Raw genomic sequence first — 22,972 nt, forward strand, 5'->3', positions numbered from 1 at the left:
CAGGGAGAAGTACCACAGCAGGGACTATATATATATATATAAATTGCCTAATCTAAAAAAAATAGGGACAGGAAACTTTATCACAGAATTATTGTGTCCTGGCAGTGTGCCTGGGGTTGCTCTCACTTGCTGTTTCCAGTTACTGCTGCTGCAGCTCCCTGTGCCTTGTCAGCATGTTTTCCTTACCAGCTGGCTGTGCAGGGAGGCAGGGGTGGCTGTGCAGGACAGGCATGCAGCCCTACAAATTCAGAGCAGGAGTTTGCTGCCTTGTCCCTGTCTTACACCTGCAGGAAGAGTGGTGTTTCCAGTGTGGTGAAGTGCATTTGATTGCTATGACTTTCTTTTCCTTTCTCTCGGGTTAGTCCTCCCAACCTGGCATGCTTGTTCTGAGGCAAACAGGAGGAATTTTGCTGTTGTTGAATGTTAGATCAAGTGGTGATGGCCTCACATCTTAGAAGTATGTCTCTTGTAATTAGATCTGGGCTGTGATTGTATGGCTGTCAAGACTGACAGTTTTGAAAATTTCAAGTTTTGAATGTAAAAATCTTTAACTGTTGCTGTTTTTCAGAAGTTGTGATTCCATCTGTCTAAGGAAGAGTATAGAATATAATGTGCTTTGTCTTGGGCGCACTGAAGGATGATCCTGCTTTCTGCTCTGGAAGCAGCTGCTGTGAGAGTCTCATTGTTGCAGATGTGTGGGTCTTTGCATGTTGAATAGGAAAGCTTATCAGATTGTTTGTCACTCTCCCTCTTTCCCTCCCCCACCAAGTAATGAGATTCACACACCTGACAGCCTTGGAAAAAAGTCAGTCTTCCAGAGCTGTCATAGGTGTTCCTGCCCATTGCTGTGGGGGTGGAACCTACTTGATTTTTTAGGTCCCTTCGAAACCATTTTATTATTCTATACAAAGATACCTTGTTTCATTGGGAGAGGATGTTCTGCTGGTCTTCTGTAGGATGTATTAACTTGTTTTCCTTACAGCATAATAACTCAGGAAGGCAGAGTCACATTCTCTTGGCTGTGGAAACTGTCTTGGTGTGAAGGAGCTTCATCTTAGGAGGGAGTTCAGGGGAGTGCTTCCTTCTGATAGGTACAGGTCTGCATTAAGGCTTATAGACAGGTTGAACTTGGTCATTAGATCATACTTCTGCCAGTGTACAAGTACTGTGTTTGAATTAACATTTTCATTGTAGTTACTTCAGGTTTGAGAGATGTGTTTAATATTGTTTAAATAAAAACAGGCTATCCATGTTCAGTCAAACCTTAAAAATATATCACTTAGAAACGGTACAATGGCTTCCTTTAGCATTCCTGTGTCAGTTTTGTTCTGTGACTTCCTGTGACCAAATACTTTTTCTTTCCATATTTGGAACATAGAAAAAAAATTTTCTTGTGATCCCACTGAAAAGAAGACATCCCTAAAGCTAGTGTAACTTGTACTTTTGTATCTGGAGATCTCAAAACCAGATTTCCTGTAAAGCAAAATTACTTGCTTTATGGAGTGTCAAAAAGAAAATGTTAAGGTGATTGGTGTAATATTTTAAATCACTTTGAAGTATGCACTGTCAAACTCTTAACAATCTTATTTTGGGGAGGACAAAGGTTAACTAAGGTAGTGGACAGAGGAGAGCAGAGCTTTGCAGATTTTCCCAGTAGGTTTCAGGAGGGGAAAAAGAAGTTTATTTAGTGGGAAGTTGGTGAAGAAGTGAAGAGAAAACGTTAGAGAATGAGAAATCTAATTCTTGTTTTGAGCAGACCGAAACTAGTGCCTATAAGGATTAAGTAGGAGAGCTATCTTGTGGGATGTGAGAATTGAAGCAATTTAAAAGCCATGTTGCAGAGTCAGGTGTTAGGTGAGTATCAGACTGATTGCTAAAGCACATGACTGACAGGAGAGTAGGTGTCTCCTGGCATATAAGGCTTTCTAGTTTGTTTTAAGATTTAAAAAATATTGGCAAATATGCTCACAAAATTTCTTGAAACCAATAGGGCATGGAGGTCATGTCCTGTCTCTCTCCAGGGAGCGGGGCAGTGTTGGCCCACTGGTCCTCCTGCAGCTATGAGGCAAACAAGGTCAATTGGTTTAAATCAAGGCTTCCCACTTGCTGGTAGAAATCATGATTAAAGTTAGTGATTTAAATAATTCATTTAAAGTTTGTTTTGCATTTGATAATTTCTTAAAAGGCAGCTTTAGTCTAATCAGTTAGGCTCATCTCTTACTGCTTCTTGCCAAACAGGATGATACAGTGTATCTGCATACATCTATTTATGCTATTATATCACAGTAAATGTTTACATTACAAAATGGCCAGTTGTAATTACTGGGTGAATTTCTTTCCTCATGACTTGTACAAAACTCAGTTTGAATGAAAAGGTCAAATCAAATATGCACTTTTTTATACTTATACTATAATCACACAAATCATGCGCTGGATGCATAAGAGAAAATATGCTTGCTGGAGTGTGCTATTAAATAACTGATTCTGTCAGGGTAGTCTTATCTGTATTTAGCAGAATGAACTGGTTAGTTTTGGTAATTGTCTCTTTCCAGATCTTAGAATGAGCATAACTCATCATTCCTTGTCTTGTTTTCATTTGGAGATTCTAAGAGAGAGGTACCTTCCACCCCTTTTATACTGCCTGCACCACCTTTGAGTGAACTGAACTAATTTAATAAGTGAATTGAAGAAACTAATCTCTCTGACTTTTAAAGAAATAATTATTTTGTACTGACTCTCTGGACTTCATGACTTTCTCGAGTTTAGGAGTTAGACTTTTTAAACATTCTCCAGTAGCCATGTCCTGCTTGAATAGGGCCTGCGCGTGTTTAAATGGTTGTTTAAAATTTCATCATAAATTGCCATTGACTTAGAAAATAAATTAACAAGTGTAATCTTGAAAACTGTGTGAAAAACCAATTTAAAGGAAAACATTTGGAATTTAAGTAGTCTCATCTAGAGCTCTTATGAAATGAGGGCAAACAGGTAGGTTTCTGTAACAGTTCTAGAGTATGTCTTGGTTGCCACGGACATACATGCAGAAATGTGCCAGCCCCCAAAGGACTCCACATGCCTTGCCAGAGATTTTTGCTGGAGGATTTGACAGTCAGAGATGCACACGTAGTGGCTTTTTGCACGTCTGCCAGCAGAAGCTCACATGCAGCTTTGTGTGGGCACATGAACTTGCACTGGAACAGCCTTTGGGACTTGCTGTGGTGGTGCATGCCTTGACATGCAGGCACACATGCACACTCAGAGTCCTGTGGGCAGCCCTCGGCAGCGTTCATTGGCTTGCATGAGAAGTGCCACCGAGGCAGGGCAGCTCAGCTCAGCCAGCTGCAAGCTCCACGAGTAGATGGAGAAGCTGTCACCTGGCCCTCAAACAACAACTTTGTGATTCCAGTCTTCTGATTGACTGCTTCTCACCTTTAGCTGTTGTGTGCAGGAAAGGAATAATATGTTCATTTCTGTGAAAGGGCTAGGAAGAAGTTCAAAAGATGGCTTTTGTGTTTGCAGCTGGTGAGATGGACATTCTCAGGCATCTGCATGTCTGGACAGGAAGCCAGGTAAGGGTATGATAGATAAGGATATGATTTAAGGTCCATATAGCATGAGGACAGGCAACGATTGCACTAATGCGCCTTTAAGGAAGGTGTCAGAACCCCTTCTTTAGCAAAGGAAGAGGGAACTTTGCTGTGAGGGGTGTTTTAAAATGAAAAATAAAAATTTAAAATGTAAGATATAGAATAACTATAGTTCATACAAGGTAGCCTCTGTTATCACTGTGTGTCTGAAAAGCAGAGACATAACTTTATGGCCTGTATGGGACTGAAGAAAAATTTTTCTTTGGTCTGCAGAAAGCTCCCAAGCTGCTGTTTGTTCTTGTAGAAATTGAACAGGAGTGGAGAAAGGAGAAACCTTTGCCTGAAGAAAATGTTAATTTTCTCCCTATCGGTTGTACTTTGAGGGCATTTTCTGAAGAGCTGGTTTTAAGCAGCAGACTGGGGGTGAAGGTTGAAGAAAAAAAACAAGAAGAGACTGCAGACTTTTTTCTCTCTTGTTTCAGTATCATCTTCCACTGCTACTCCCTGATACTTGCTCTGGGTGGTGCCTTTAGCAGTGTCCCAGAATCAATGGGCCATCCACACCCTTCTTCCTTGACACAAGGATCAAAATAAGAAATGGAGCCACTTGTTGGCTTAGTCCCATCGCCTACTCCCACACGCTTGTACATGTGCTGCATTTTGCAGCCTTGATCTTGGATTTGCACTTATTTCTGAGAAGTCAGGGTTATTGGAGTGCTCTGATAGGATAACACATGCTGGCTTCCTGCAGACCCTGCTTGAGCATCAGTCTTTGCAGGATCACTGGCTTCTCATTTGTCCTTGGGTCATGTGTGATGGCTCCCTTCTTGTGGCAGGGTTGTGCCAGAGTTGGGAATAGACTGCACTCCTTGTGGCAGGATGCTCCTGACACACGCAGATGGTCTGATGGTTACATTCTTTTGCATTTTTCTGTTGAAACCTTTGTGCAGACTTTGAGTCTGTTCCGAGTTGCTACTGGGGCAATAGGAAAGCTTTGGTCTGTTAGCACCTCTGGTCTCTGTACCTTGGTAGCGCACTTTGTGCGTGGATGAGGGTGAGGCCTCGTGGGTGCTTGGAGACAGCCTTGAGGAGAGTTGGTGGCTCTGTTTTCCCATCTGGTGGGTGTGCCCGCAGCGCAGCCGTTTCACTGGCTGGGGTTTGAGCGGTGGATTCTGTCCGGCTCTGGACTGTTTTCGAGCTGAGTATTTGTGGTGATGTCAGGCAGTGTGAGAAGGGAACATGACTTGGCAGGACAAAGTCTGCAGAAAGTTCAGCTCCACATTTGGCCAAGGGCCTCGAAGGCAATGAGATTGACACACACATTCTGCTACACAGCCTGTCACACGCCCTCTCACATGCTCCCTTCCTGTCACACAGATATCTTTATCTCATTTTCAGACCTTTAACCCTTCCCTCCTAGCTTCTGCTTGGTGGGTTTATAAAACTCAGGGAAGTCCTCCTTATTTTGTTGATACTGTACCTTGTAAGGGTTCAGTTGCAATGACCCCCACAGCAAAAATAGCCTATACAGGCCAGAATCCAGAAGAGTGGTCAAAAGCAGGGCAAGTTTACTTTGCAGCAAAGCTCTTAATAGTCCTTTATTCTGTCCTGCCCCCCTCTGCCAGTCTTCACTGTGTTTCTTGGCAGCTCTTCTGATCTCCTTCATTGCTCTGCTGCAGTCTTCTGGCTGATCTGTGTTTGGATATGTACATCTGCAAGCCTGTCTCTCTCCTCTTGCTGTTCTAAGAGCAGTATTAGCAAAACCCAACAAAATAGATCTCTGATGATGCTTGAGTGGGGAATAGACTGCTCTGAAGGTAGGTCAGGCTTACTCTGAAGCAGTTTAAAACTCTTTTACAGTATCCCTCTGATGTATTCTTTGTATGGGTATTTCAGTAGTACTGTAATTTCTTCCTGACCTCTGTGCAGCATCTAGGGATGATCCTTCTATGAATGGGAATTGGTGCTTTTCCCCTACTGCCCTGAAGGGAATCTTAATGAGTTTCCTGCGTGTTTTGCAATCCAGTACTGTATTTCTGGTTTGCCTGTGAGCAGTAGATTTGTTTTGATTGATGCTTTTGGGTTGGATATGAAGTGTTTTATAGAGACATTATTAAGAGGTTGGTTCCCAGAAGCAATCTTGTATCAGTTATGGTGATGTGCAGTATGCTGATGGAAGTTCTCCTGGGGTGGGAGGAAAGGAGGAAGTCAGTAAAATGAACAAACAGTTTTACTGTAAGCAGCCTTCCCCTTCTGTTCTTTCCTCTTTTGCTTCTCTTCTTCATGTCCTCTAATTTCATAGCTGGTAGAGGATGGAGAAGACCAGTTTGAAACAGAATGTAGTCTGGACAAGGGATAGGAGTTGAGAGCTTTTAAGTTCTCTTTTGTTTATTTTTTTGGCTTTGCCATGGCATATGCTATGGTTCTATGTGTCTTTTGTCATCTTGTCTTCCTCATAAAATGGTGCAGCTGCTTATTCTTTGCTTTTGTCTGTTTTAGTAGCTCAGTGCACTTAGTGGACTGTGCCATGTTCCTGCTCAGAGGAGTCAACAGCAGTTTGAGGTTCTGTGTTGAAGAGATGCACTGAGACAGCCTGGGGAGCTGAGGAGATTTCCATTGATAAAAAGTGCTTGGCTAGAATGGGCATGGATCATGAAATACTGTTCTCTTAGTGCATAGTTGAGATGAAATAATTTTTTAAGGAAACAGGTAAAAAAACCCCAGTATGTTGTAGGATTATTTATCACTACATTTTTCTATCTGCAGAAAAAAGGCCTGCAGTGCTCTTTTCTAGACATAATGTTATTGGTCCTCTTATTCCTTATGGACTAGGTTTAGCCCTTTTCCCTGGCATTTCCACTACCAGGATGTTATTTTGGGGATTTTTTTTTTCCTTAAAGTTCTGATCTCTTGCTTCAGATTGGAAATAGCATTGGGGTGACTTCTCAAATCTGCTGTGAATCAGACTCATGTTTCCCTGAAGGGGGGCTATAATGTCTGTGGGGACTAAGGGTCATGAAGGAGGAATACAGGATCTGTGGTAGAGTTTTTGTTCTGTAATATGTGCTCCCAGAAAAGTCCACAATAATTGAAGAGAGAGCTTTTCTAATTCTCCCCACTCCCTTCCTACTTCTATGCAAGCCCCATTTAGAAAAACCCAGCTTTTTGGACCTAATTGGTTATTTTCATTGCTCCTGATCTTGGTGATGCTATTACTTCTTGTCTCTTTTAAACTCTGTTCTCTGGGAAGACAAAGGAAGCCCTGGGTTATAAAACTGTTGCTTCAAAGAATCCCTAACTGTTATGTTTTGCATAGCTATGTATAACTGTGCAGAACAAGATATTGATGGCTGAGTAAATATAGAGAAGGCATCCAGAAAGGAACTGAGTCTGTGGTCCTGTTTTCCATGATGTCATGCAGTGGCATTTATAAAGAAACAGAGGTGGTGGGGTCAGATTGCATTTTTGGCCTTCAAGTAGGATGTGGTGAGCTATTGCTGCATGAAGGGTGTGTGAGAGCTGGTCAGCAGCAGGATTAATGAGCTGCAGACACCTCAACTTTAAACCATGTCTGCGTAGATACATGTGCAAGGGGAAAAAAAGACTTATTGCTAGGATAGCTAAATTTGCTTGGAGAAATTGAGTGCTACCGGCAAAAGAATGTTGTTTCCAATTTAAAGTGAGTTTCCATAGGGAAAAATTGCTATTACAGTTGATGCTGACACATTCTGTGGATAAGGACCCAGGCTGGATTCCCTCTCTTTTGCTTCCCCAGAAGTGGCACAGAGCTGCCCTTTGCTTTCTGCTAGCAGGAGAGGGCAGCTGCTCTGAGTGTTTCATCCTCCTGGGAGGAGTACAGATGGAATTTTTCCTGTAGGAAGCCCCTATCAGAGACTCAGTCGTGCTTCCTGCCATCTGAAGGTCGGTGCTGATAGTGGTGTTGAGCTGTCAGTGAGCTGGAGTCATGGCCAGATGCCGGGGATTATTGCAGTTCAGCTACAAACAGCAAGTTCTGCTCGTGTTCATCCCTGAGTGCTGCAGAAGTTGGTGTCCCTCTGAAGTGACTCTGCTTTGTCCCCTGCCCACATTGAGAAACTGGCTACACAGCTCATCTGGCCGGACAGAACTGAGGAGGGATGATTTGTTGTTTTACAGGATGGCTTGGAGGGGAGGATGGAGGGATGCTGCTGCTGTCACATCTTCCTTGCTGTAAGCCTGTGCATGCCCTGGTTTTGGCCATTCCTGAGGTGGCTATACCCTAGGTTAGCCAGAAGCTTGAAAGCTGAGGTGACAGTAGAAAGCCTAGAAGGGGTTAGAATTTTTTTTTATCCAGATCAGGGTTGTGTTGTTTTCCAGAGTTCAAAGGAACTTGTGTCAATGGCCTTTTAAAGGAATTTCATGGCAGCAAGGTGGCTACATTACTCCTGATATGACTGTTATTCATTTCCAGTTCATTAACCAGGGAAAAGTCTTATCTTCTTACCATAATCCCTTCTTACCTCTCCTTGTTTCCCTCTCCTCTCTCCCATCCCTTCCCTCTTCTCACTCTTCCCCTATCCACTTGTCTGCCTCTTTCTGTCTCCCGTTGTCAGAGGGAGTAATATTTCCTTGCAAACAGGAAGAGAGGCGGGAGCAGCCCTGTGTGCAGTGTGAATGAACTCTAATAACCTCATCTCCTTTCTCCTCCACTCAGTTGCAGAACCAAGGACATCTGGCAATTGGGAGAGAGGGAGGGAGGAAAAATAAAGGCACAGTCCATTTCATGATCTTCCCTACCCTGAAAACATCACATGTATGCTTTCTTTTCCTCTTGCTCCTTGTGTTGACATGGCTCTCTTTGATCAGACTGAAACCAAGAGTTGAAGGGAAGGGCAAACCCAAAACCACAGCCTTTGCCAGGCACGGTATAATGAGAGGCAGGTGAGAGAGCAGGGAGCACCTGCTTCTGGATGAGGCCTTTGAACAGGAAGGCTGACTTGCAAAACAGTTGCTGTTGGGGGTGGGCTTTGCAGAGCCTGTAGTTCCCTGGGTGGGACCGTCGTCATCTGATGTAAAATTTGGGAAGCCATGTTTCCAAAATGAGGGAGTCCACAGGTTCTGCAGGAAATAAACAAATAAACAACTATTGTACTCTGCAGATTGTGGACAAGGAGCAGGTTTTTGTTTGTTTGTTTTTTTTTTTTTACTTTTTATGGAGCAAAGCAGAACTCCTTTGGGCTTATTCTGCCCTGTTTTATTGCATTGAGTTTGGTCATACAGTTGTGCCTTCAGATTCTAATTTACTTTGCTAATCCATTTGTTCACTTATTTCAGTCCTACATTCTTTCTTGCCATATGTAGGGAGAAACTGGCTTGGAACTACCATTGTTTGTTTATAATAGACACTTCACCCACAGAATAGCTAAGTCATATTAAGTTCAGATTCATAAATGTCCATAGAACTCTTTGTATTTTGGTTGTAATTATAAGGTCTAATTCTAGAAGGAAAGTTATGGAGACTTCCAGTCTCCCAGAACTCAGCTTTAGGGTTTTTTTCTGTAATAGCCAGACTTTTCCCTTCTCGGTGTTCTTTTAGACGTACTGTCTTTCAGAGTAATACCTTTCAGGAAACCATAGTTACACCTTTCTTCTCTTCCCAGTACTCTTTCAACCAAGTGACATACATTTGTTTATTTTAATCTTTTCAATTAGTCATTTCTGCTGCTGCTCTCTGAGCTTTGTGGTGGTTTCCACGCCTGACCTGGGTAGGAGACAGTGTGCCTTGTGTTGAGACCAAACGAAACCCAGTGAGAGCTGGATGCTGCAGTGAGCCCACTTCAAAGGGAGAGACAAATGCCTGGGCAAATCAGCAAAGTTATGGGTAATAAAGGAGTTGGTCAGCAGCAGGAGTAAAACCCAAAGTAAGGCAGGGAACAGGGGGAGAGAGGCAGGCTTTGGAACTGATCTAGGGAGGGAGAGGTGGCAACTAAGACCCTTAATTTGAGGGCAAGAGACTGGAATGTAGCTGTGCAGCTGGGAGTGACTTGTAGGACTCTGCCACCATTGACAATTATGCAGAAACAACTTAAAAGGCTTACAAAGCAGAGCTACAATCTTGGACAGCTGCTCATGGTCAGCTGAAGATTAGCTGGACAGCAAATGAAAGCAATTGGGAGGCTGTAGCTTTTCTTTATCAGCTTGGGACTAACAGTGGCTCGCAAACTCTTTCAAGTTTATGGTTGCCTTTATGCTTCTGGGAGATCAAAATGGATAATGTGATTTCAAATTCTGTCCCTGCAGTTCTCTTAGAGGGGGATTTACAGCAGGAGCCCTGAGCTAGTCTGTTCCCTGAGAATTGCAGAACTTTTTTCCATTCTTTGTAGACATACTGTTCAGAATCATTCTTTACAGTATCCTGTTGCACTGCTTTTCACATTTTGCATTTTTGTGTTTTGTCTCTCCTGTTGTCAGTCTGAAGTTATTATTTTTCCGTGTGAGTTTTGACAGTTTTCACATGTAATATTACTTAATTTTCAAAGCAACAGATTCGTTTTCTGTCTTGAAAGGTACAAGGTGTCTTTTCCAACTTTTTCCTAATTGAAACATGTCATATGTATACTTTTTCCTCGCTCACAGACCTGCTATCTGTTTCAGCATTTTTTGAGAAATATGATGATGTAGAGGGAAGGAAGAAGGATGAGCCAACATGAGCTGGGGATAATCTTTGTTTCTCTGAAACAGCTACGAGGTAGTACCAAGATCCTACGGAAGATTGAAAATACTCTGGCTGCTACACCAGGCACAGCATAGGAGAAGCAGGTCACAAAATATGGTTACTCTGTATGAAGGGATTGTAGCAGTGGTGCCTCTCAAGGGCTTAGTTCCCTGCTGGTGCTGTAGAGTCCTGTGAAATCTAACTGGTGGTGTTTTCTTGGCCATTTAGATCTGCAGCCAGCATTTGATAGCCAAGGTAGCATTATCACTGTGTGAATTGTGCATTTAGGTTTCAGCAGAGGTCATTATGCACTGCCGTGGGCCCAGCTTTCAAAGATAAATGCTAGCAGCCAGTGTGAATCTATACTGCATGTCAGAGAACACCTAGAAGCCAAAATGCCAAATTATATCCCTGCTTTAGTTACCTCTGAAAGATAGCCTTTCCTGTCAGATACATTTGTTCACCAACAGCCTATTAAAGCCCATGCACAGAGGTGCCATCCTGTTGACACACAATGAGCACAGTCATGTTTAGCATATGTATGCAAACATGAGGTCTCTTCTGCTGATGCTGACTTGCTGCAGAGTGCCAGCTTATGATTCAGTACAGAACTGAAACATAGCTATATATGTTTGCCTTGGCAGAAACTGTAGGATATTGTAATTTACAGGGCCAGGACTGAGATGGTAAATCCTGTTTTGAAGCATCACAGAGACTTGAACAAACTTCCTAAAAAGTTCATCTTTCCTCTGAGCATCCATTATTTGGAGGTAAAGGGCTTGTTGTACTGTTTCTCTGATTGTTCATGTGTTACACAATACAGTTTCTTCAGAGATGTGCTTGCATCTGATCTGGTTCCTCATCCTTTAACTCCTCACAGAAAGTGCCAAACTAAGAATACCAGGAAGAGGACAGCCCTCTTTAGCAGAAGGGTCACACTAACTGCATTTGGCTCATTTGGTTTCTATATATTCTGTGCTGCCCAGTGGTATCTCCTTTGCTTGTCCTCAGTGAATGTGGGACAATAGTTTGGTATATTCTGTAGCTTAGTCTGTTGATGATGGGTCAGATCAGTCTTCGAGAAGAATGTGTAAGTGCTTCAGCTGGCTTAGAGGAGGACTCAGCTGAGGGAATGGGCTGAGATTGTTTCTGACATTTAGCATGAGGTGCAAGAGCCAGGGCTGCCATCTTTAGTCTCTTTGTTGTAAGAGTGCTGACCTGGAGACCATCAGTATCTGAGTTGTTCTGTTTTCTCAGAAAAGAGGGAGAGATGGAAGAAATGGAGTAGGGCAAAGCTGATGGTGATGCATTTCAGAAGTGTTTAGTGTTACATTTGAGACATGGGTGGCAAGGGCTAGCAGAAATTTGTTTCCCTCAGCCTTTCATCTCCACATGTTTCTTCACTGGAGTTTATCTGTTCATCAGGTTATTCTTCAAGATGCTGCATTTAGGAGAAGTGATTGCTTCATCTTTTGTCACATGGCCAGTCCTGGTTTCTGAAACTGAAGGAGTTGAGACAGACAATGGGAGGCAGCACAGCTGACTGTGTCAAGAAGACAGTGTTCCCTCTTGCAGTTATGGCTTGCATCACCTTTCTGCATTTTTAGTTGAAGTGGTGGTGCAGATTGGAAGGTGTGAATCTCTAATAATGTGATTATTAGTACAAAACTTGGCAAGATTTTTAGTCATGTAAAAACAATCCTCATGCATTTCTGTGAAAACTAAGCCTCACGCCTCATCATACAGCCTCTCACTTGTGTGCATGCAAGGAAAATGCTCAGTAGGTTTCTTTACCTAGCACCAGAGTGCTGCTGTTCGTGGTTAGGTTGGTTTTCCACAGCCTGCAAGTGCTATTATTGCACCTAAAAAAGAAAAAAATGCTATGTCTTAGGAGCAGAGAAAACAATTAACCTTTTATATCTGGCCCATTCTGTTTTGGGACGGTTGGAGGCTGGTGCATGAAGCAGGAACACACAGGGTAGGTCTGCAGTGAAGAAAGTGGCTTCTCTGTTGCTGTGTCCTGGATGTGCACATGGGTTTATATTCCCCTCTCTTGGTAGCTTGCAGTCTCTGAGACACTCCCCTCTGGTCTCCAGATGTCCTGCTGACAGCAGGTTTCACTCTTGCAATGTCAGTCGTTGTGCAGATCACACGGTTCTGAAATCCCATCAGACTGTACCCTCCTGTTTTCTGGAATAAGTTTCAGTTGAGGCAGGGATGCACTAAGAATGGGTCACTGTACTGGAGGCCTGGGCCTGAGCACTGTTACTCAGTCCCTCAGATGGGTGATCAAACCCTTCCTTTGAAAAATTGCTGCAGTAGTGCTGCTGGTGATTCATTCTGCACAATAATTAATCTTTGAGTGAGTCTTTTGCGTGGTTTAAAGGAATGTGGAGATGCAGAAGCTTACTCTTTGCTTTCTTGTTTCATGCCCAGACATGTCCAGAGACATCTGTGTCAGCATTGGTGAGGAGCTTACATAGGACTAGGAATACAAATTGGGTTTGGATTTATTGCAGTAAAGTTCCCATCTCTATCTGATGCTCTGTGCTGCTTCCACAAGGTTTTCAGATTCTGCAAAATTTCCTGGGAAGACTTTTTTAAAGAAGTTGAATGTGGTAGTCACATTGTTCCTTTGAGGACCATGAGTTTCTTCGAATTAGTTGCAAATCACACCGGTTAGGTTGTACTCTCCCACAGTAGGGCTTCCTTCTATCTGTAGGTTTAGGTTTCATATTTGCTGTCACTGCTTTTATCCTAGATAGTCTGTTTCTCCAGCTCCCTTAGGGAAGGGAACTCTGAATTCCTGATGCAGTCTGAGGCTATGTTTACAGATGTCACGTGAATTAATGTGCCCTGTGGGTTTTAACACCTGCATCCACAGTGTAATTGGAGATGACAGGATCTCAGCAGGCCTGACAGTGTGACTTGCTTTTATACTTGATGCCTGTTTCAGAGTTCTGGGAGGGGGTTCATTTTTGGAAGCATTGCTTTCATCTTTGTTTTTGAGATTCTGAGGAAAGTTGTGTGGTCTGTCCAAATACCCAGGAGGAAAGAAGGGACCTGGGACAGTGGTTTTCTGCCTCTTCATGGTGAGCACTACAGTGTGTGAGGCATGCCCCTGCTTGCCTGATGCTCTTGTATCTGGACTGCTTCAGAGCTTTCTGTCACCTCCTGTCTTTCAGGGACTGATAGGTTCCAGTCCTGAACTCAATCACTCAAACTGGTACAGGCCTTTCACGTAGTTGCTTTTTAAATCAGTTAATCTCTTTAGCTTGCATTGGTAAAGCACTGAGTTAAGATCAACTGACGTTCAGTCAGCTTAGGGGTGTTTACATTAGCAATTTACATCAGTTTCACTGAATCTGTGCGATCAACCGAGTAGGGTCCTTCTGTGCAGGTGGGGCTTTTCGGAAAAAGCGGTTGGATTTGCTTTCCAGTTTCAGGTTCTGTACTGGAGTTAGGGCTGTGTAATGAAGATGCTTTTCAGTACAGTTTCTAGATTCCACAAAAGGGTGTCCTCAGAAGTGTGGTGGTGAATCTGTTTGCTGAGAATGGCATCATGGCCATTTCCCATAGGGAGGATGCTGGCTTTCAGTTCCTTACTGTAGGCAGGGGAGGATTTGTCATCCTTATCTTTGACGCATCATCGACCTTTGTCAGTCTTTGGCTACTGATACAAAGAGGGAAATTCAGTATTTTGTGGTCTGCTAAATAATTGTATGAAAAATCTCTTTTCCCATTTTCTATATGCTCTGCGATACATGCACCAAAATTCGGGACAGCTGGCAGCACTGAGCTATTTTACTGGAAGTTTTAACAAAGGCCGCTGGTTATAATGTCAGGAATTTCCCTCTTACACACTTGGAGAGATCAGGGATGAAGTGCACTGGTAGTGTTGGCAGTAATGAAGACTTGTCTTGCTTTGATAAATCTGTTGGCAATGAAAGAATAGTTTTGCACCTGGATATGCTAGTATTGTACCTTTTACCACAGTTAATTAAAATATTGTGTTTTAAGAGTAGAAACGTTGATAAAACAAAGCTAATTACGGAAATGAAATCTTGAAGTTTGCTTGTGATACCGCTTGTAATAGATTTTGGAAGTTAATAGTCTCAATAGTTGAACTCTTGCCTCTTTTGCATCTGTTTGTTTTTTCCACAGGTACTTCCTGACTTTCAGTAGTAGAGAGAAACTAAGGACTTTGAAGATAGATGCCTGTGGCCCCTTGCTTGGCAGAAACAATGCTGCAGCGATGAGATTATCGTGAGCCCTTCCTGTGTGGCTTCCATGGGTCCCACTCAACTCAGCACACAGGATCATGGGAAGAGGGTGGCAAGTGTATTTGAAATGGAGGAGGAAGGGCTTGCACTCTTCCCTGGCTCAGAGAACCCCCCTGAGCATGCAGGTATGCAAAAATTTTCACTAAATCTATGCAAGATAAAGACTGTCCATTCTTTCAGCTGTAAGCAGAATTGATACTTGGGAAAATTTTAGGACAAGTTCTACTCTGCTTGAGGCACTCGGAGATGATGTCTAAGAATAGAGTCAGTTATTGATAGCTGCAGACTGGGTTTATCTAAGTGATGAATGTGTTGAATATTTTGCTTATTTGTCCTTCTAGAGACTAGGTCCATGGCAGTAAGATAAAGTTTTTCTGGCCTTATCAAAAGGTGCTGAACAGTAAAGCTTTACTACAGGTGACAATCCAACAAGGGTTGGTGGTGCAAAGAAATGATAGGGTTTTGCAGGTTCGGGCAATGGGAAGACAGTAGGAGTTTCTTCATGTAATTCTTATGTTAACTGAGGATGAAGAGTATCAGACATAGAACTGAGATTCTGTAGTTAAAGCTGCTGCTTATAGCCACAATCCTATGCTTTCAAACTGTAAGAAGACAGTATAACATTTCTGGACAGGTAACACGAAAAAAAGGAAAGCATAAGTGCAGAGGGTCATCATCTCAATGAAAATATGACAAATTATTGTGTTGTGTTTGCTCAGCAGTGGGCAGTCTTGATATAAAATGAAGAGATAATCTGAACATTGAATGAGGACTCATCAGTAGAGTAGAAACAAAGAGAGTAGTTAAAAGGTGATATGAGATTATCCAATAAAAGTCCTTAAAATGGGTCTGAGGACTTGAAAGAGAGTGATTGATTGTTTCCTTATTAAAATGTAAGGAAAAAAGACACAAAATGTGGAAAATATTTATTAAATGAGGAATCTACTGAGGAAGGATGACCCTAATGAGAGCTAAAGGTTCAGAGGCGACATTCATGCTTTCTTTATATGTCTTACCTGATTTCTGTGTTATCTTTGACTGCAGAAAATAACAATAATTATCTGTGTAAAATGCTTCCTGCTCAGAGATGGAAAATAATAGATAGAATATCTATAGATAGATAAATCAAAGAATAAGCCTATCTGTCTCAACAAAGCAGTCATAGAAAAGGTAATGAGAAATTTATGTAATGTCTTAAAGACAGCTAAGAAATCCAAAAGAGGGACAGATTTTTCTGTGGAAATAATTGGAGTACTCTGCTATTCCTCAGAAGCATATGAACATAACTTGAGGCTTTAGTAAAGTTGTTACGCTAGTTAGTCTGCCACTACATGTGTTTATACTAAGTAATCTGAAATAACTGTAGGCATTGCATAATTTTTACTTGGTAGCGTGTGAAGAGAAATACAAGAACAAGAGAGGAGAATATCAGAAATTTAAACTTTCTGATGACATTTTCTTGCTGTCCAGTCTGCAATGAGAAGTGCAGGCCAAAATGAGTTACCTCCAGGCCTCTGTAAAGTCAGTGGGATTGAAAATCAGCACCAAGTTACTTATGGCTGAAAACTTGTATTGAGGAACACAAATAATAATGTCTGAGACTGACCTAAAACTGGTTACCATTTCAGGAACTTGAGCAGAATAGTAAATACAAACACAAGTAAGGGTAGAAGTATTGGAAGAGTAAGTACAAAAATGAGACATGCAATTGTAACCCTGGTGCTGATTAAGAAATGCAGTAGCCTTTTTCTTCAAACTAAGCAGTAACTCCAGTGTAAAGGCTTTCCAGGCATATCTAAACATTATCTGGAGATTTATCAAGACGTGCTGGTTGTAATCTTTATAACAGCTGCCATGAATCAATAATATCTGACACACAGAAAAATGTCTGCACTTTGAGCTGTGTAGAATATCAGATGTCAACATAGCTAGAATTAAATGGATGGAAAAGAGAGAGGGCTAATAGGGAGGGAATGCACATGTAATATTGGCAAGCATTTGACTGGAGTGCTTAAGGCAAGATGTGTTGGAGCAGACCAAAGATGTTTTCAAAATGCAGAGCTACTGATAAGATTAAAATTTGTCAGAATTATGTAGGAAGAGTTGGGAGCTGCTGTACAGGACCATCTGAAATGTGAAGCAGTAGTGAAGGTCCCATGTTTGAGACAGAGCAACAAGCTGTAGTGTAGGGAATGTCACTATGAGAGTGTTTCAGTTTTAGGAGTGGGAAGTGCTCCTCTTGAAGAGCAATGTTGGCTTCAGGATTCCAAAGGCTCACAGAGCTTGTGAGTGTACTGCTTGTGTGCTTATTGCAGCTAATGTCACAAGCTGCTGTCTTCTGTTTCAACAGTTTCCCCAAGTGTTCAGTTACAGGGATTGTCTGCTCAGTCTGGTTTTTGTAGGGTCACAGTTTCAGCACTGGCTTTCTGTCACTACTGAATTGAGGAAACATTTTTCCTTATTCTTGTCCATATATATGGCAGAAAATAGAAGTAAGAGAACTTGAGGTGAGTTCTGAAGAAATTTACATTTTGCACAGACTTGGTTTTCAATCAGACTTTTTGTAGGTCTTTCTTACATTGGTAACATAACTGTAATTGGAAAGTGCAGAACACTTGGCCTCAGTGTGTTTTGGCTCTTTCACTCTGGTTTTAAGAGGAACAAGTGTGAGGCTATATTTGTTTGTATAGTTGAGGTGAAACCTTGTGGATTATGTCAGTAAGTTTGTTGCAGAAGACTTGCTTGCCCAGAAGGGGTGTGTGGTTGGGAGACAGTGGGTTTGAGTGAGGATGTTGTTTTTCAGGAATGGCGCAGTCATTCCTGAAAGGAAGCTGCAAACATCACGCTTCCTTCATGTCTGTAAATTTTCTTTTCTTTTGTTTTTTTCTTTCCTCGCTACCATTCATTTCGGTAGAAAATCCCCCCTTGAAGCGGAAGAAGGGCCCAGCCCCAAAGATGCTGGGAAACGAAGTGTGCAGCGTGTGTGGGGACAAGGCCTCCGGCTTCCACTACAACGTGCTGAGCTGCGAAGGCTGCAAGGGCTTCTTCCGCCGCAGCGTCATCAAGGGCGCGCAGTACGTCTGCAAGAACGGCGGCAAGTGCGAGATGGACATGTACATGCGCCGCAAGTGCCAGGAGTGCCGGCTGCGCAAGTGCCAGGAGGCCGGCATGCGGGAGCAGTGTGAGTGCAGGCACCGCGCGCCGGGGACTGGGATGGCACACGAGGGCTCTGGGCACCGTGGCTGTCAGGCAGGGGGCAGTGCTGGAAGCCGTGCAGGCTGAATGTTGGAATGTGTGTGGGAAGTCACTGAGAGCTCAACAAGGATCACTTGGGGAGGTGAGGCTGTTAGTGGAACGTTAACACCCAGCCCTGCTTTATTCCTTGTAAGAACTCTTGGAAAATGCCAGCAGAGGAAACACTCACGTGTTCATCAGGGTGCTGTAAAGGGTGTCAAGGAACGTCAGGCTGTGACCAGGACTGTAAGATTGGTCACCATGCTCCTTGAACAACAGGCACTTTTCTTTGCTTCCTACTGTGAGCTTGCAAAAGAGGTCAAGGGCAGCACCACAGTACTGCAGCTGTGTTTGTGCATGAGCTGAACTCATTGCTCCTTTTAGTCATCTCTGCTATTTTTCCTCACGCAAACCATAAGGCTGCTGTTTCTGAATATTCTCCAGTATTTCTGCTTGCATATCAGGAACAGCCCTCCTTGGCTAAGGCATCCAGGTTTAATCCCTTTGCTGGTCAAGACTGACTGAATGAATGCTGAATTAAAGTTAGATCTGTGTGAAGTATTTTTTTTTTTGACATTCAGCACCCAGAACAGCTAGGAACAGCGGGTGTTTCAGAAACAAAAAATAATTTTGCAAAAGTTAAGTCCTAGTGAGCTAGGAGACATGCTGCTCAGTTTTTCAGCATGAAACACAGAACATCAGTATCTTTGTCTCACTGGTTTGTGTCAGCATTACGTGTGCTGTCTTTACCCTATTTCCCCATTCCCAAGAGCTACAAAACAGATTTATTTGAAAAGCAATAAGACCACCTGTTCACTTTGCTTCTCTTTTGTTGCAGGTAGATACAGAGAGCCTCACTATGTTTCTGCATTTAGTCATTGTTTTGTGTTGAAGACAGCTCAGGAAAATTAGGTCAAATGGAATCTTGGTGTTATTATCAAGAACTTGGCAATACTTCTTGATGCTGTAATCCCCACTGCAAATTTGCCTTGTTAGTTTTGACAGAAACGAAGGGTTTTTTCCTCCAGCTGTTTCACTTACAGGGTCATTCCAGAACTTCCTCCCTAGTAATTGCTGGAAACATTCTTCTAATTCCCAGACTGAAGTTATTCATGGCCAGTTTATTGTTCTTAAGCCAGTGTGAACCATGAGGTTAAATAATTCCTTCCTGACAAATCAAGTAAGTTAGATTGGTTTGAATTTAGCATGGTGTAGGAGCTTGCACATAGGCAGTTTTCAAGCCAAGTAACATGTTACCAGATAAAAAAATTTTTGTGCATTGGAGTCCCAAGATGAGGGACTGTAATCACTTGGATCAATTACTTCCCTCCTTAAACTGACACTGTAAATAGCATTCTCTAATCTTATGGATCCCCCTTCTTTTGGTAATTGTATTGAATGCCTTTGCTGTTAGAATTGTAAATTTTGTGCATGGTGCATGTATTTGTGCACACATCCTCCCTGTTTGAAGTAAGGGATAAAGGTTACTCTCAGCTTGATTGTGTTATGTTCTTTGTCTATCTTTCCAATCCCAAGAATGCTGTTTTACAGCAGCTCTCCAGTTCTTGTCTTTGTTTAACATGATTCTGTTAAGAGGTGCAGTTATGTGCTTGTTCAGTTTTAGGTCCTGCTTTTCTGTGTAGCAGCTCATAGAATCATCAAGGTTGGAAGGGATCTTTTAAGATCATCAAATCCAAATGTCTACCCAGTAGTACCACTGTAACCCTTAAACCACTAAACCATATCACGGAGCACAGATCCAGGTGCCCTTTAAACACTCCAGGGATGGTGACTCCATCACCTCCCAGGGCCTTGTTCCAATGCATGCCCTAACAAGGAAATTTTTTTTTTAATACCTAATCCAGATCTTCTCTGTCTCAGTTTAAGGCCATTTCTTCTTGTCTTCTTGCTGTGGCATGGCAGGAGAGACTAACCCCCCAACCTCATTACAACCTCCTTTGTTTTCTGTGTTATCTGTGCATAAAAAAAAAACGGGCCAGAGAATCTTTCAGCACTTTTAAAGTCTTATTTGTGAAGTCAAACTTTGTTTATTTATCTTTGTTACTGAAGATACAGAGTGGGTTTTTTTTTTCCCAATCAGTTCCTGTTCTGCTTCCCTTCCCTCCAGAGTGTCAGTCACAGCACAGAGCCTGGTGCTGTCGGAGCCTTGCTGAGGCTGTGCTCAGTCCCACTGTCCGTGTCACTGACAAAGGTGTTAAACAGTGCTGGTCCCAGTAACCACCCCTGGGGAACAGCACTCGTCACTGGTCTCCAACTGGATGTTGAGCCATGGGCCACAACTCTTTGAATATGACCATCCAATCTTTTATCCTCCAAGTGATCTATCTGTCAAATCCATGGTATTCCAATTTAGAGGCAGGGATGCATTGCTCCTGGATGGAGCTTGGAGAAGGTGATCCTTGAATATTAACCAGTTTTCTTGGGCCCCTCTTCCCTCTAGCACTTTGTCTGATAGTACTCTCCTGAGCAGATCCCTGAAGAGGCCAGAGTCTGCTCTCCTGAAGTCCAGGCCAGCCAACTTGCTGTGTACCCTCTCTCTGTGATGCCAGTATGATCACAGCCTTGTGGGTGTGTGCAAGGTGTGTGTATCTCTAACTCCTCTTATCAATTCCCTGTGCTGTGTGCATTTGCATAGAGGCATTTAAGTTGGGCTCTTGATGAACCTGACTTACTGGATGGAGTGGCAGGAATTTCACTGTTCTGCTCTTCAGGTGCTCTCCTGCTGACCTGCATACCTTCTCCAGGCTCTGAGCATCTCTTGCTGGCCCTGACATCAAACTGAATTGGGAGAGGAAAGGGATGAATTGAGGTTCCTGTCCCTAGGCAGGAATTTTTAGTTTAAATCCCTCTTCGCTTCTTGGCAAGCCTGTGAGAAAAGATGTGCTTCCATTTCTCTGACAAAGGGATCCCATCAGCCCTCAGTAGAGCAGATGCCTTTGTGTTCTGTTCTTTACAGTGTTACATCCAAATAACACCTCCCCTTTGACTTAACAACTGAAGGAGTCTTGTAACCCTATTCCTGAAGGACCTGCGGTTAGTCCTCAGTACATTTATGCAAAGTTACTCTTCCATTATTCGTCTTGGGGTGTGTTACTGCTCTAGAGTTTGCTGCAGATGGCCTGTATAGCAAATTATCCTTTCACTCTCAAACTCCACCCAGGACTGAGTCTGACCTTTGAAGAGGGTGAAATGACATAAGCTGTTAAATTAACAATATTGAAAAAAGACCTAACAGTAGGATAATATAAAATAGGGTGGACACACTATGGCAAATGAAGGGAGCACCTGTTGTAACATAACACTTCAGGGAATTGCTTTATGGGGAAAGTCACTGCTGTTTTTCTGAGTTCTGCAGGGCACCATGAGGGGAGCTTCTGCCGTTTGTGAACATTTTACATGACAGTATGATTAGAAGAAAGGCAATGAAACAACTTAAAGGAGGCAATAGAGGGAGAAACAAATAAGTATCACTGTCAGCTGTGTTGTGTACACTCTGCTATGCCCGGTACAGGCAGCTCTGATCTCTGCCTCTCCATCCACAGCACATTACCCTGTGTTTAGTGTGGTTTCCATTGTGTTCCTGTGATTGATCGTGAGCTATTCCTGCTTTAGATGTTCTGTCTGAAGAACAGATTCGACTGAAGAAACTGAAGAAGCAGGAAGATGATCAGGCTCGGACAGTTGTGGTGCGTCCAAACCCTCCAAATCCGCCAAGCCCTTCCCAAAAACTGACGCCGGAACAGCTGAGCATGATCAAAAAGCTCGTGGCTGCTCAGCAGCAGTGCAACCAGCGCTCCTTCACAGACAGGCTCAAAGTGACGGTAAAAGCTCTACCCGTGTACCCAAAATAAGAAAAAGTGAAGTTTGGGGAGTTGCATTTTAGGTAAAATATTTGGGAGAACAGAGTTACTTTAGGCATGGCATCTATGGGCTAAAGCTCTGTAAAGGATAGCAAAAGATGATGTTCTGAAGCTTTGTTTTCTTTCCTTATTCTCTTAATCTTATCTTCCATCTTTGGCTCCATCTTCCACAAATATATGCTGTCTCTTCTCATTCCTACAGCCATGGCCCCAGATTCCTGATCCAAATAACCGTGAAGCAAGGCAGCAGCGTTTTGCTCACTTCACAGAACTTGCAATTATCTCTGTGCAAGAGATCGTGGACTTTGCCAAGCAATTACCTGGCTTCCTGGAGCTCACCAGGGAAGATCAGATCGCTTTACTGAAGACATCTACCATAGAGGTGAGGGTTTAACTCCACCCCAGATCATAGTAGCAGAAGATGAAAGAATTTGGAGTTATCCCCTAGAGAACTAGTTCCATCCCTTTTTTGAGGATGGCAGACTGAGGGACCTCAGCTGTGGGACCATTACTGCAGTGCGAGGCTATATTGGCAACGTGCCTGGTTATATACTGCAGTGCCTGGTTATACAGGAGGGGAATGAAGCAAGTGCCTTGGTAGTGGTAAGCAGGAATTTCCCGTTTCCCAGAAGCAAGACACCACAAAGGAGGGCAGCAGACTTTGTTTTGGAATTTTTAAGCACTCTGAGAAACTGGAGTGGTTTTGTTTGGTGATTTTTTTTTTCCTAAAAGATGCTTCAGCAGTCAGCAAAGTACTGGTAACTGTAAAGTTGTAACATTTCTTCCTGCTTTCAAATCGAGTATATCTTATTGCTGTCCTCAGGTGATGTTGTTGGAGACATCTCGGCGCTACAATCCAGAGATTGAGAGCATCACCTTTCTTAAGGACCTGAGCTATAATCGGGATGACTTCGCCAAAGCAGGTGGTGCATTAGACAGGTGTTTCTTCCTCCCCAGTGTCTTGTGTTCTTACATATTTTCCTTTATAATGTGGGCAGCTGGAAGTAGTTTATGGTGGGAGGTTTAGAACAGGACCAAACCAATAGCCCCACAAACTATTTTTTTTTCTTTTAATGTATGGTACCAGCTCATTTAATGTCTTTTTTCTACATGTCAGTTTGCTTGGGAAAATCTGGACTCTTAAAGCATGAAAATATTGCTACAAGTGTCCACCTAGAACTAGCAGTTGCTGTGAAATTCCTTGCTTGTAGAAATGTGGCATGGTGGTGGAGCTGTATCAGATCATACCAATCCAAACCACAGTCTTCTCTCCTTTGCAAGTGTGTCACTTGCTAA

At 42.8% G+C, this 22,972-nt stretch overlaps 1 protein-coding gene across 2 annotated transcripts in view; it reads left to right on the forward strand.

The window, feature by feature from the left end:
• The window catches only part of NR1H3 (nuclear receptor subfamily 1 group H member 3), a 30,649-nt gene that overhangs the window by 3,147 nt on the left and 4,530 nt on the right, over positions 1 to 22,972 (forward strand). For both annotated transcript variants that reach the window (XM_039705278.1, XM_039705277.1), the window contains exons 2-6: positions 14,443 to 14,686; positions 17,476 to 17,742; positions 21,429 to 21,637; positions 21,879 to 22,058; positions 22,500 to 22,599. In XM_039705278.1, coding sequence (XP_039561212.1) covers positions 14,569 to 14,686; positions 17,476 to 17,742; positions 21,429 to 21,637; positions 21,879 to 22,058; positions 22,500 to 22,599 — 874 coding nt within the window. In that variant the 5' untranslated portion in view covers positions 14,443 to 14,568. The remainder of the gene's footprint in view (positions 1 to 14,442; positions 14,687 to 17,475; positions 17,743 to 21,428; positions 21,638 to 21,878; positions 22,059 to 22,499; positions 22,600 to 22,972) is intronic.

Source organism: Passer montanus, unplaced genomic scaffold, assembly GCF_014805655.1.
Source record: "Passer montanus isolate IOZ18808 unplaced genomic scaffold, ASM1480565v1 scaffold18, whole genome shotgun sequence".
Lineage (NCBI taxonomy): Eukaryota > Metazoa > Chordata > Aves > Passeriformes > Passeridae > Passer > Passer montanus.